The 14416-nt window shown below is 52.2% G+C and overlaps 1 protein-coding gene across 3 annotated transcripts in view; it reads right to left on the reverse strand.

Moving 5' to 3' along the window:
* Positions 1–14416, reverse strand: part of Mcph1 (microcephalin 1) — a 194755-nt gene that overhangs the window by 2178 nt on the left and 178161 nt on the right. For 2 of the 3 annotated variants that reach the window (XM_023702614.1, XM_023702610.1), the window contains 2 exons: positions 11720–11957; positions 3603–3894 (listed from right to left, as the gene is read on the reverse strand). In XM_023702614.1, coding sequence (XP_023558382.1) covers positions 3713–3894; positions 11720–11957 — 420 coding nt within the window. In that variant the 3' untranslated portion in view covers positions 3603–3712. Of the gene's footprint in view, positions 1–3602; positions 3895–11719; positions 11958–14416 lie in introns of those variants that run through there. The other variant, XM_023702611.1, reaches the window with a different exon arrangement.

The following is a 14416-nucleotide window of genomic DNA, read 5'->3' on the forward strand; positions in this document are numbered from 1 at the left end:
TCTCTCTCTCTCTCTCTCTCTCTCTCTCTCTCTGTCTCTGTCTCTGTGTGTCTTTCTTTTCCTTCCTCCCTTCCTCCCTTCTTTCTGTATTTAGGACAGGGTCTACAGGGTCTCATTACTAAATCAAACTCGCAATGATTTTCCTGTTTTCAGCCTCCCAAGTGCTGGGATTAAAGGTGCATGCCACCAAGCCCAGTCTCAGACACTGTCTCAGTGTGCCCCGGGGGCAGGGCCGGCAGCACACTGGGAATCAGAATGAATTTCTTTAGACCCCGGTCATCTCTTGTAAGAATCCTGGTATCTCTCTAATCTGATTTTTCTTCTGTTCTAGGAATAAACACAGGGCCTTCATACTGAGCTGTATGTCCAGCCTCTAAACAACACTTTTTATCTTAAACAGCGTCTCTTTAAGTTAGTAAGTGGCCAGGCTAGCCTTGCACTTGCAATCCTGCCTGGGCCTCCCAGAGGTCACTGATTGGATCTGCGTTCTCCAGTCCTGAAGGCTGAGCCTCCTTCTCATGCTCCCCACCACTCACTCACCTTCACGCACACAGCCTCCCTTCCTGGCTGATCTCAGCAGTGAATGGAGAGTCTCTGCAAAGCAAGCAGAAGCTCTTCATCTGACGCAGGGTCTGCAAGTATCTCCTCGCCTAGTGTGGAGGCCCACCTGAGCAGCTCTCCTGGAAAGAAGAGCGACTGTCTCCATCTTGACTGAGCCTGACCCTATTTCCTCGGATTGTTATGCACAGAGCTGGCTAGGACTGCTCTTCATCCTTCGATTGGCCTTAAGCAATGTGTACGGGTCCAGCTGAGGTGCTGGTGATAGCCTTTGAAGGTGGCGTGAGCGTTTCCCTGTAACCTATACCTGCTGCTCTTTAATGTGAGCCGGGCTGAGACAGGACGGTAGAGCTAATGCTCCAGGGCGCCAGCTGGGATCGAGCCTGGAGACAGAGGCCATGACTTCCTGGGGCTTGAAAGGCTACACCAAAGCTGAAGCAGCAGACTTCCCAAAACGTTAGATACTATATAATGCAGATTACTCTCTCTGCATATCCTCTCTGCATATGGCAGAGGTAAATGTAGGCCACCCACCTAGCTCAGCTCATAGTAGTCTTTTTCCCACAGTTCTCAGCCAATCCTCAAGCCACTCCCCCACTGAATAAAACTGGGTGAGGCCCAGGGTCGCTCTCTTGGTTCCAGAAAGCCATCTTCATGGCTGGGCTTAGAGCCCCTTGACTCCCCGATGATTGAGGATATAATTTAGTGTCTTTATTTTCGCCGTGAGTTGCATTGTAAGTGGTAGATTGGAGTCAATTTGATGGGATTCCAATAACGTAATTTTGGGATTACAAACATTGGCTTCTTGGGCCGAGACGAGGACCTGGAAGTGTCTCCTACAGCCTATGCCCCATCTTTTCATTTCCTGGTGGCTTATTTGGAGGAGTAAAAATGTCCAACAGTTGATGAAGCCCAACTTGTTTTTGAGAGCTGAGTCTGCAGGGAGGACTGATGTCCCTAGACACTGTCACCATGGTCCTCACAAGGACATCTGAGAAATGTGGCAGTGTCCTAGCAGACAGCTAGGTGGGATGTGCTCCTGTCACTGGAGCACGCTGTCACACACGGCAGTCAGTCCCCCTGGGACACTTGGCCCGTTCAAAACAAGAGTGGCGCCAAGGTGGGATACAGCGAGTCGAGTCTTTGTCCCTAGAAGTCCACAGTTATGTTGGTGTGGGACAAGGACCTAAAGGCTTTATTCCTTCTTCTTAACCTTTTCTTTTTTAGATAGTATCAGACTGTGGTTGCCCTGACCCAGGCTCCTGAATGGCTGGGATGACAGGTGAGCTCCCTCCCTCCTACTTGCGGGCCTGAAGTTTGCATCATTCTCCTTTTCTAGAACCGAGTTGGTGGACAGACTGCCTTGGTGCCTTAGCTGGAATCGGATCAGAAACAGAAGGGTTTACTTCTGCAGTCTGCACTGCGGGATCCAGCCGCACATTTCTTTTATCTATTTTTATTTATTTATTTGTGGAACCAGGGATTGAACTCAGGCCCTTGTGCTTGCCAGGCAAGCACTTATTCTACTGAGCTATATCCCCGGCCCTAGCCGCACATTTCTGATGGCTGTGGTTTTAGTTGGTTTTGAAAGCCGGTTTTGTCAGATTTGTAACTAAAAATCTTTTGTCTACAAGAGGCTCTTTGCATTTATTTGGTACAGGGTCACACTACACAGCTTGGACTCGTAGTGATCCTCCTGTTTTCGGCCTGCCCAGGGCTGGGATTACAGGCGTGCACTATCATGCCCTGTCTTGTGGCTGGCTCAGCACGCCTCAGAGCGGGGCAGGCATGGCATGTGGCGCTGGGCGTCAAATCCTGCTCCCTGTGCTTGCCTAAGCGCGTGCTTAGTCTGCTGAGCTATCTCGCTTCCCCGGGTCTTCAGTTTCTATCAGCAGCAATTTATAGTTTTCAGCAAATAGGCCTAACACTTCCTTTGTAAGTTATTCCTTTGTATTGCTATTATAAAAAGAATTGTATTCTCAACTTCACTTCAAACTCCTTATTGATAACACATAGAATTATCCAGAGCTGTATGTTGATTCTGCACACCGTGAGCTTGCTAAACTTGTGGGCTCTAGTGCTTTTTTCTTTGATTTGTATAATTGCTTATACAACATGTAGCCTGTGAATAATGAGTTTTACTTCTTCCAGTTGGTATGCCTTCAATTTTTCTTTCCTTCTGCCTTTCTGGGTAGACTCTAATATAATCTTTATCAGAGGTGGAGAGCCCGACACCTTATAAAACTACAAACAACAGAGTTCCGAGAGCACTGAGCCCTGAGTTCTGGGCAGGGCGTGCAGCCCCAGGAAGGGATGCACAGGCCTCAGGGAGGCCCCTTGGGAGCAGAGCTCAGGTTGCAGGCTGGCCCACGCCTGTCCCCAGGAGATGCAAGCTTCTGGGGGAGGACCCTGGCCGGCCACTGGCAGGCTGGCACTGGAAAGCAGCAGTGGCACTGAGGACACAGCCTGGAGGACGAGTTGGGGTCACATCCTTGCCACGTGTCCTCCGCATGAATCAATGCCATGTGGGCCCGCCTCGCGGGAACTCTGGGGTGGCCAGAGCCGGACACAGCCAGGCCTGATGCTCTTGGACGCAGCAGGGGTCTGTGCGGCCTCAAGGTCCAGCCATCCCTGCAACATCCAACCTCAGGGGACTGGGAGAACATGTCACTCAAGGTGGAGGTCTGAGAGGTGTCCTTCATGCTGGGGGGTGACTCTACCCCCTCAGCTTGCTGGGGTTCCCCCTAAGGTCCAGGGCCTGGAGCACAGGCCCTGGTCCCTCACTGGCAAAGGGCAGCACACCCAGGCCATCAAGACGGCACCGGGTGGTATCCTGAGAGCCTGCCCTCTCCCCCACCCCAGCTGTCTCCCTCAGCTCCCTGGGCAGACCTTTAGGCGTGCCGTGTGACCCAAATGAAGAACAAGAGTCCTTCACCCCGGCACAGGCACAAGACGTGCTGGGACTTGAGTCTGAGCCACAGAGCTTAGGGGCTTCTTTGACAGTTCTCAGTGAGAAAACACTTAAAGGGAATTTTCTCATTTTATTTGGGAATACAGTGCTTTACTGACAAATGACAAAAAGCCCCGAGGCTTTGGCTGTGGCCAGGCTTAAGATGCCAACAGGCGCAGTGAGGGCCTGGCCAGTGGCAAGCACTCAGCCTGGCAGAGTCCGTGTGCAGAGCGGGCTCTGAGGCCCCAGCTCTGGCTCAGGGAGAGCGGGGCCGGCGCCGTCCCGCGAAGCCTCCTCTCTGGTGTGTGAGGGCCTTGAGCCTGCTGGGGTGCTTCCTTGCAGCAGGTAGTTTTCAAAATTGCAGATCCTGTGCTCTGTGATGGAATCTGAAGACAGAGAAAGGCAGGTTGGCATTGTGGCAGCTACCGCAGCCCCGTCCTGGAGTAACAGCTCTTGGTGAATGCATGAAACTGCATCTCACGCAGTGTGTCCCAATGTGACCAAATCGGATATGCAGCCCCCAGCCCCATGGGCCATGGCCTGAGGCTTGGCAGCCACATGTCCTGTCAGGCCACAGGGGCGTGGGCATCCCCATCACGGCAGAGCCTTCTGCTGCCAGGCAGGGTGGGGGTTCCTATCTGGCAGAAGTGGCCCGAGTCCACGTCTCAGCTGCCGCAGTGCCCCTTGGTACAGGGAGCTCATGGACAGATGGTTAGACGGTTTTCACTTATTAGGAGCCCTAGGCTGCGCCGTCCTTGCAGCCAGCCAGGTATTTTATGCGGCATACAAAGTGAGGCCCATTTCCCGCACGTGCTTCCTCGGGCTCTAGGTGAAGAGGTTGGGCTGGTCAGTTCTGAAGTCCCATTACTTACAACTCGATTTTCTTGTGAAAATTCTGAGTACAGCTGGCCCACGGTGCCCCGGTACGCTGCACGGTCAGCACAGACGTGCAGGGCCTGCAGCAGCGAGCCCCTGAGATCTGCGCCTGCCGCGGGAGGGAGGGGACTCGGCCCACCGCGCCTGCCCCGAGTGCGAGTGCTCGTCCGTCCGGTCCGGCGAGCCAATCACACTGCTGCCAGCTACACAGCTGTGATGACAACCGAGAAAGGCTGCTGGGCTGGAAGGGCCTGAGCAGGCCAGCTGATGAACAAAGTAGACGGGCTTATACCGTGAATTTAGAAAACAGTGGGAGGAAAGTGGCTCACAGAGGCTGTGGCTTAGGAGTGATCTCAGAATGGAACTGTGTCCTCCTCAGTAGAAATCCACTTGCACCTGGGTCTGAGCTGGTCAGGGATGCTCAGATTTTAGAAAGTGACCCTAGTGCCTCACAGCTAGTAATATCATAGGTACTCTCTGAGGACGGTATTGCTAGTACTCACATATCACTGAAGGCCCCACAGTGAGGAGGCAGGAATTCCGACTGATATTCTAATATTAGACCTTCATTTGTGACAAAGGCTATGTTTTTTTTTTTTTTTTTCAGTTTGTCTTTTGCCTTTTCTTGCACAAACTTCTATTGGGAAGTTTTTCTCTTTTCTGTATACTCAAATTATACGACTATTTTGTTTTATTGGGCCTAGGTTTTGTGCCAGAGGTAGACCTGTTTTCTCTCCCCAGTTTATAAAGCAATTCAGCCACATTTCTTCCAAGCTGTAAAACTCTGGCTTCAATTTTCAAACTTAGGTTTCTGACTGGGTGTCATTTTGAAAAATAAGAAAAAAGGCAGAGAAAATGACCCTCTTTTCTATGAAGTCTGAAAGTTCAGGGTAACTCAGAAATTTCAAACTTTAAAAAGAGCACATGGACACATTTATTCTAGATTTGTATGAAACAGCAAACACCCAGGAGGACAGTTTTGCAGAGGAAGAACGAGAGGGGCCTGACAGTCCAGACATCGAAGCAGCCACTGCGCTGCGTGGCGCGTAACACAGTGACAGTAGAAAAACTGGACACGATCCATGCAGAACAGACAGAGGGCCGGAGGCGATGGCCAGACCCAAGCCCCCGCACATGTGGGAATTCTCGATGATTCGGAGGGGGCTCTACAAATCAGGGAAACAGATGATGCGGTCCTCTCATCATCGTGTGACGAATGAACTGCAGCAGATTAGAGCTGTAAGCACTAATACATAGCACAGGACACACAAGAGATGACTTCACACCCAGGGTGAGAAAGGCCTTCCTCAGCAAAAGAATTAAATTTACACACCACAGAGGAACAAAATAGCTGATTTTATGACAAATAGTAAGCAAAAATGAAAACCTCAGTAACACTGAAGACAGCACAAACAAAATTAAAGACAAGCCCCAGAGACCTTTACGACACTCCTACCATGGTTAGTGTGCATGTCACGCCAGTACTGCCATGCAGCAGTGTGACAAAGAGCACTGAGCAACAGGCGAGGGACACGGACAGGCAAAGCACGAAACCCAAGACCTCCGTCTGAGACTTTTATAGTCCCCACTTACTTAGTAACTAGGCAACTGCAAGTCTAATGATGAGCTCTCCTTAAGTAATGCAGGGATGAACCACTGGACACACAGGCAGTGGCCAGCACTGCTGGGGGTTGGAGAAAGGAGTTCACGTGCAGTTATTGAGAGCGCAAACTGGTGTATCACAGTGACTTTGCACCTCAGGGCACAGCGATGCCACTCCTGGGAATCTAGTCTACAGAAAGTCTCCTACCTGGGCTTGGGCTAGGGCAGTGAACCTTTTGGAGACTAAAGCCCAAACTGTAACCTCAAACCCACATATTTACTGCAAAAGGCCAATGGTGCAATCAAACCTAAACATTGAGGTTTTATTGTAGAGAAAACAACTCATAGATTAGTATTTTGTGTCTCCTTAGAAGAAAAAAACAACACATGTGCCATAGGCTTGCTACCATTGGACTAGCGCATCTGCAGGCCAGACGATCTCTAAAAACTGAGGTGAGCGGCCTGTGAGGCCCGCGACAAAGAGCACATAATCCACCCCGGACATCCAAGGGTTAAAGGGAAGGCTGCAGACGCATATGGGTTAAGCTGGAAGGATGTTTAGGTAAGTTAAATGAACACTTGAGACAACATGCAACCCTCTATTTACAAAAAAAAAAAAAAAAAAAAAAAAAAGCTCCAAGCACTGCCTGTGTTGCTATATATTTATTTCTATGGAAATATTTGTTTTCAATATGGAAGGTCCATTTTCATCATAGCTACTTTCGGGAAGCTTAGTGAGACTGGAAGACACAATGGCCTTCTGGACTACTGGAGTTCTTTGACCACTGAATGAAGGATCACCCTCCACACATGCCCGCAGCTAGCATACCTCCACCTGTCCAGCCCTTACTGCAGTGAGGAAAGGCTGATCAGAGAATGCTGGTTTTTAACTGTGGAAAAGGAAGAGCAGATACACAAACGCCCCTGCCACAGTCTGCGGCTTGCCCCATGCCTCCTGTGGCATGCTGTGACTGCTGAGGAGGGCTGCGGTGGCAGCAGCGTGCTGCGTGTGGCAGCATCTGGTGGTGGGGTGACAGCTGGCGGCTCAGGGAGCCTGCCACTCCCAGCTCCCCACGGAAACACACACAGGAAGAAGGCCACATTCCCAATATCACCTCAAGGCTACAGTTCAGCCTGCAGTGCAAACTCCACCACTCAACTTCTACAGCGCTCTGCAGCACCATGAACCAAAGTCTAGCACACTCCCGAGCCATCACCTGGAGAGATGTGCAGCTTGGGAGGTCCTGCTGGTGGAGAAGCATGTCAAAGGCAGCCATCTAGGGCCAGTAGTTGACCAAGGAACACAACTCTACGTGGAGCCTTGACACTCACTTTCTGAGCCTACTCTTCCCACGTCTTTCTAAGGCTTACACTAAAATGCTGTTTCTGTATATAAGCGTTAAAATACTAAAATCACAAAATCCCTGTTTTAATTCCCATTCATTTCTATCTTGGTGGATTTCATGTTTTGAGGACAACTCAAAGCATAAGCATTCTCCATGCTGTCTGCGGTCTGTGCTGAGTGCTGTGGTGACTTTCTGCGAGGGGCTCTGGCCTCTGGGCCCACTGCAGTGGGCTGGCCTCACGCTCCGTAAACCTACGCAGTGGAGCAGAGTGCTGCGATGACCTCAAGCTGCTCTCCTTGTCAGTTTGATCACAGGGGCCTCACGCATGGCCCAGCTCCACAGGTGGTGCTGCCGCTGACATGGTCTTCCAGCCAGGCATTGGGAAGCATGAACAGCCAGGCAGTGAGCAGAGGGCCTGCGTGCTCTGAGGGGCTGGGGGTGGGGTTCTTCTGCCAGACACAGTGGAGACACACACTCAGTGTACTGGGTGAGCTGCATGGAAAGTGTGTCCAGGCTCAGCCGTTAGGCTTTTTTTTTTTTTTTTTGGCAGTGCTGTGGAGAACATTCACGATGTTCCCACAATAGCTTATCTGTTGAATGCAGCCCAGACAATAAAGGGGCGCCCCTGGAACGCATCTCACAAGAAAAGACAAAGTGGGGTTGACAGCAGAACAGAAATGACTGCAGTACCGCATCACAGACCTGTGGTTACGTGCAGCTTCACTGCCCCTGGCTCATGCCAACCCGAGCAGGCTCCTTCAGACCCAGGACAGTTTCTCCTTCCGCAAGATGGGAATTATAGCTCACGGAGTGTGGGGGAAACCTAAGGTGAGGAAAGCCTCGGGTCACCATGGGCTTTCCTGACACCGGGCAAAGGTAAGGCTTTCGTCCCAGGGTCCGAACTGCATTCTGGCTTTCCAGTTTATTTTCACTCATAGGTGAGTATCTTGCAGTCCCCAGGTGGCCTTGGGGCTGGATGACAGTCACTGAGATTTTTGGCCTGAGGACAGCACTGTTTCAGGGAAAGCAGGCTCCAGGTAGCACAGAGTGAACACACTCCCAACAGACCATCCAGGCCCTGCAGCTTCCGGGATGCCCTCAGAGGAACAGAGAGGAGGGGCTTCCATGTCCACTGGGCAGCCACGGGTGACTTCCTGCAGCATGCCTGACCTGGGCCAGCCACATGGTGGCCAGAAGGCCCAGCTGGTTGAGTGCGCACGGGTCACCCAGACCTGGGGCTGCCAGAAACTCTTCTGAGCAGAATGATCACAAAGCACTGTCCCGTCAGAGCTGTGGGAGGTTGCTTTTGAGGTGTGGGTTTACCCCCAGGGGACCATGCTGGGACACTGGCACCCAGGGAAAAATGACTTTCTGCCTTTCTCTCCAGTAGCAAAGGAACAGAACCCTAAACAGCAGGAATAAACATAAAGCTGGTTACAAGAAAACATAGTTTCTAGTTTGAACAAACCTACGACGGGATACAGTGTTACTTTTAAGACTCCAGGGGCCCCTTCTCCCCTGAGCAAAATCTGTTGCCTCACTTTCCTATTATCTTATATTTTGCTTTTTGTTTCCACTCAATGTTACTCACATGAGAGAAACCAGGAGATCCTTCATTTCCTGCCTCTGACTCTCAGCATTATGCACGGGAGGTGGGACCGTTTGCCTCCCTAGACTGGAGTCTGCCCTTCTGCATGGCACAGTAGCACTCATGGTGCGCAGAGAGCGCATTTTCTTGGTCTGTTCATCTGTCAGTGGACACAGGGCCACCTCCACGATCCAGCTACTACACACCGTGCCACTAAAACATGGGCACGGATGCATCGCTGAAGTGTGACATGCGACTATTTTGGGACAACACCCAGATGGGGAATGGCTGGGGCCCGCAGAATCTCTAGTCTTAGTGTTTCAGGAGAATCTCCTCATTGATTTCCATAGCAGGTGGGGTGGGGGAGAGGAACAGGATGAAAAAGGAATTAGCTGTTTACCCACTTGCCACAAGGCCGGGAACACTGCCTGCTATGCACATGGAATAAATTAATTAAAAATGACTGTCAGAAAAAAAAAAAAAAAAAAAAAAGAATGGGGGCCGGGGAGATGGCTCAGTGAAATAAGTGCTTCCCCAGCAAGCACAAGGGTCTGAGTTTAATCCCCGGTTCCGCAAAAAAAAAAAAAAAAAAAAAAAAAAAAAAAAAAAAAAAAAAAAAAAAAAAAAAAAAAAAAAAGACTGTCAGAATTGGGCTCCATGTAGCAGCTGACATTCCAGCTGGAATAAATTTAATTTATACATTTTGAGGACTACCTTTTATAATTTATTGCAAATTAGCCTTTTTGGTCAGATTGATAAATTCCTAATTTCATTCTTAGCACAGTTTGACAATAAAATTCTCCGTAGGGAAAATTTTTTTTTTTTTGTCATTTGGTCACTGGGTTTCAATATGTAGTTCAGGCTGACCTTGAGCTCACTTTGTAGCCCAGGATGGTCTTGAATTTGCAATGATCCTCCTGCCTCAGCCTCCTGAGCTGCTGGGATTACAGGCCTGTGCCACCATGCCTGGCAAGAAGTGTTCTTTATATCTGAAGATAATAGGAAGGAAGCCCCTCAGAGATCCTCAGCTCTATAATGTCAGGAGTGACATTCCACCATGGAGGACCACTGTGCTTGGTAGTGCTCAGTGCCACTTGCAGCACCCTCCCAAGAGGGAAGAGATGCACCAGAGCTGGCTGGGGTGTGAAGCCAGTGCCTGCTCTGGTGCTTGCAGGCCCAGCAAGAAAAATATGCCTTCGTAATGCACAGAACAGGCCTGATCCTGGCTGCAGGGCCCTGAGCATTTAGGGGTGCCCGAGAGTCAGGGCCTGTCCTACACACAATGCCCAGATGCCACCAAGGGCGCTTGCACGTGGCGTAATCAGGGACAAACTAGAAACAGGACATGAATTAGGGGAGAGGAAAGAAGCTGGAGCTGGGGCCACAAGCCCAGCCCTGAGATGCAAGGAATTCTGTGTTGAATTCTTGTGCAGTGTCAACTTCAGTCACCTCCTGCGCCCCCCCCCCCCAGGCGCCAAGGGACAGCAGCTGGCAAAACATCAGAGGACTTGAGCAGGTGGCTGAGGTGGACAGCTCAGGGTGACCATGGCCAGGATCACAGACATTAAGACCAGGGCCACCAGCGATGCAACCTGCACATGCCAGTCCTGTCAGCCTCTGCACGGCGATTCCTAGACTCACTGCTGCACCTGGCTCCATCCCGGACAGGGCAGCTGTTACAGCTCAATTCTACCTGCATCACTCACTTTTGAAGAACAAATGGGGACCTCGGATTCAGAACTCAGGCTGTTTAAGGTGATGAGTGTGGCATTTAGCAAAGAGTAAACAGGCTCTTGGGTTTTGGACTGAGCTAAAAGCATAGATTACGTTTTGAAGTTAGTTTCCAGGCAAAAGAAGTTACTCTGAAGCTGATAATAAAAAGTAACTTCTGACAGTCATGCCCTGCAAGGGCACGCTGGAAGAGCGCTGAGCCTTGGAAAGTGCGAAGAGACGCCCGCGGTCCTGTGTGGCCGGGATGCAGACCGCGCTGCTCAGGGCCAGCCCAGCAAGGGCTGAGCAGAGCCAGGAGACTGGGACAGAGAAGCTGGGGCTCGCAGGAGACTTGGAGTAAGAAGCACTGGAGGAGGGAGCTGGATGAGCGGGGAGAGAAAGGTGGGGAGGGATCTGAAGGTCCCAGGCCCCAGGTGAGGATTCAGGCCAAAAATGAAACTGGAGTATTTCATTTTTAGGGCTGAGCTGTGTTCCTTCGAAACTTCTGTGCTGAAGGTTCATCCCCCAGGACCTCAGGGTGTGACTGTAGTTGGGGAGACGGCCTTTGAAGGCTGGCACCAATGCCCGGGAGTGGTGTCTAGGAAGGGGATATGGGGACTTGGGCACATGCGCGGGGGCGCTGCGCAGGGACAGAGATGTGACAGGACCAGGGAAGGTGCTGCACTATGGCCACCCTGACCTCACCGCCGCCCCGGGCACAGCGCCACCTGCTGTCGTGCTGTGCGCCCGGGGGCTGGGCCACCACCCCAAGAGGTCTCCCGCTGTCCCGGCAGGCGGCCCTCCTCCCCACGCAGGACTCCGCGGCTGGGGGCGCAGACCCGAAGTCTTCTTGTCCCCGCCCATGGCTACGCGGTCACGCCCCACGCTGCGCAGCCGTCAGTCCCATAGTCCCTGCGCAGGGCGGGGAGGGGGAAGAGAGCTTTTGGGAAGGGCAGGATCTCACAGCCGGGCACAGGGACACGGGGACCACCTCGCACCGCCTGCCCCCTCTGGAAGCTCCTCCTCCCCAGGCAGACCCCCGCGGCCCGCCCCCACCAGCCCTTCCAGGCCTCGGCCCCCAGTTCTTACCAAGGACCCATTTCTCTGACAGGTGTTGTGCGGCGGTCCTGCGTGCTCCGCTGTGGGGTCCCACGAGGAGGCGGGCGTGGCGCGGCCCCCGGCTGACGCGGCCCCCGCTCAGCAGCACCAGCTCGCGCAGCTTGGCCCTGGGGGGGCTACTGGCCGGCGAGATGAACATCGGGGGCTGGTCGGCAAAGAGAGTTCCACGGTACCGCCCGGGGCACAGGGCACGCTGGTGCCTGCAGAGCTGCGGGAAGAGAAGCGGTGTCAGCATGGCGGAGGGCAGCGCCCCGACGGACCGCAGAAGCCCAGCAAGGAAAGGGGAGTTCTGTGAAGTGCCAGGGTTCATGGAAGGGGTTAGGTGGCTTGACGAGTTCAGGCTAGAGACCTGGGCTCCGTAGCTGGGGGCCCATCGAGATTTGAGGGGTGCAAGGAGCCCAGAGACACCTGTGCCAGGGGCACAGGGCAAACCGGACAACACCAAGTCCCACTCCTGCCCTGGCTCCGTTGCAGGAGGCTGGGAGAGAGTTAGGGGGAGGGGGTGGTTCCAGAGTTACTATGGAAATGGGGGGTGTGAGTCTGCTTACACCCCTTTTGTGAACTGGAGATTGATCCCAGCGCCTTTGAACCGAGCTCTATCCAGCCCCTTCTCACTTTTTATTTTCAGACAACAGTTTGCTAGTTTGCCCAGGCTGGGCGCAAATTTACCATCCTCTTGCCTCAGCCTCCCAGAAGGCTGGGATTGTAGGCCTGAGCCTCCACTGCAAGCTAACCATCCCTTTTATTCTGACAGCTGTGGTCCCCATTGACCTAAGGAAGAGTGGGAAGGCCTGTTAATTGAGAACTCAGTTTCAAATTTCAAGTGGATAAATATGCCTTTTTACATTCCTGGGAAGGGTGCTGAGGCTTGCTGTTCTGAGTGCTTTGACCTGCTCTCTGTATCTAAACTGGGTGAGGACAGGGAGCCCCTCCCAGCAGCCAGTCGAGGCCAGAGGGCACAGGGCAAACACCTTAGCCTCCTGTGGACTAAGGGTGAAAATTCCTCTCCTGGGCTCTAAACCACACTGCCACGGAACAGCAGAGCGCCGCCCCCCCAGGACCCTTCTGACCTTGCTGGGGTCTGGGCTGAGCCCCTAAGCGTCACTGTGGGATTTTCTTTTCTCTTCTGCTGCTCTGAACTTGACTACACTTGCCTGGCCCTCCCTGAACAGCTGCCCTGTGGACACTGGGGTCACCTCTAGTGTCCCTGCAGGCCGGGCAATGGGAGGCATCTGGTTTGGGGGTACTGAGCTGGAGCAGTCGCTGTGCTGGGTTAGGAGAAAACCCAGGCTCACCTGCGCTCCTAAGGTGTGAACTGGTGGCTGGCAGTCGCCTCTCCTTTAGCCTTTTCATAGCAGAAAATAACTGCTAACTCTTTCAGCCACGTTTTTGTTGAGTTTTTTTTTTTTTTTTTCCTAGAATCCCTAAGGGCTCAATGGAGACAGTTTTTGTGTCCCTTCCGCTTGGCAGGATGGCCACAGTTAGGGCTGCTGTGCTTCCAATGTCCTGTGAGGCGCTCCCTGGTGTGTACATGTACTCAGGGTTGCTCCTGACAGTGGCGAGGGGGACTCTGTCGGCCACCTTGCTGTGTAGACACAGTGAGCCTCCACCCAGCAAGCGTTCAGAATGCGGCTGTGACAGCTGGTTTCTGTGATTCAGCATTCTTCCCTGGCCTGCATTTACTGAGCACCTAGTGTCTGCCTGGCACACCTAGTGTCACCAGTTGCTGGCAAGTAATGGTGACTTATGGTTTATGTCTAGAAGCCCCCCAAAGCCTCATGCAGCCACGGAGCAGGTTGCTAGTCTGATTCATTCATGGTCCAGTGCTGGGATGAGGGAGTACTACACTGCTCTGGCGCAGGTAGCTGAATGCAACGTAAGGAAGGCTCAGCTTTCTGCCGCTGCTCCTCCCTTTGTGCTCTTGCTGATTTGCTGTTTTCTACCACCATGAGCTGCTGCCCCCTGCCCTGTCCCCCTCTGCCTTGGAGCCAGCCGAGTATGGACTGAAACCTCCACAAACTGTGGGCTAAGTAAACCTTTCTTTTCTTAATTGTGGGTGTCAAGTATGTTGTTCCAGCAACTAGAGAAAAGAAACTGTGACAGTGACTCACACAGCTCTGCCTTTAAAGCCTCCAAGTTGACAAATTCAAATTCTTCCTCTTTCTCTTATTCCATTTGAATTTTTTTAAATTTATTTATCTTTTTTTTGTATGTGTGTGGCCTGCTCAGCCCACCAGGGGGCGGGGCTGGCTGGCATGTGGTGCTGGGGGATCGAACCGCGGTCCCTGTGCTTTGCTAAGCTTGTTCTAAGTAGGTGCTCCAGACCACTGAGCCATCTCACCAGCCCCTCCATTTGAATTTAGAGGAAATGAAACAATGCAGAAATGGATTCCTACTCAAACCACTAGAGACTGCACAAACACTGCTTCCCACGCATAAGGAAAGTGCTGTCTGGCAGTATCATCAAGGACTAAATTTCTAGAATCAAAACTGAACTGGGGGGCTGGAGAGATGGCTCAGTGGTCTAAAGCACCTACTTAGAACAAGCTTAGCAAAGCACAGGGACCTTGGTTCGATCCCCCAGCACCACATGCCAGCCAGCCCCGCCCCCTGGTGGGCTGAGCTGGCCACACATACACACAATAAATAAATGTAGTAAATAAAAAA

Source organism: Octodon degus, unplaced genomic scaffold, assembly GCF_000260255.1.
Source record: "Octodon degus isolate 3935 unplaced genomic scaffold, OctDeg1.0 scaffold00155, whole genome shotgun sequence".
Lineage (NCBI taxonomy): Eukaryota > Metazoa > Chordata > Mammalia > Rodentia > Octodontidae > Octodon > Octodon degus.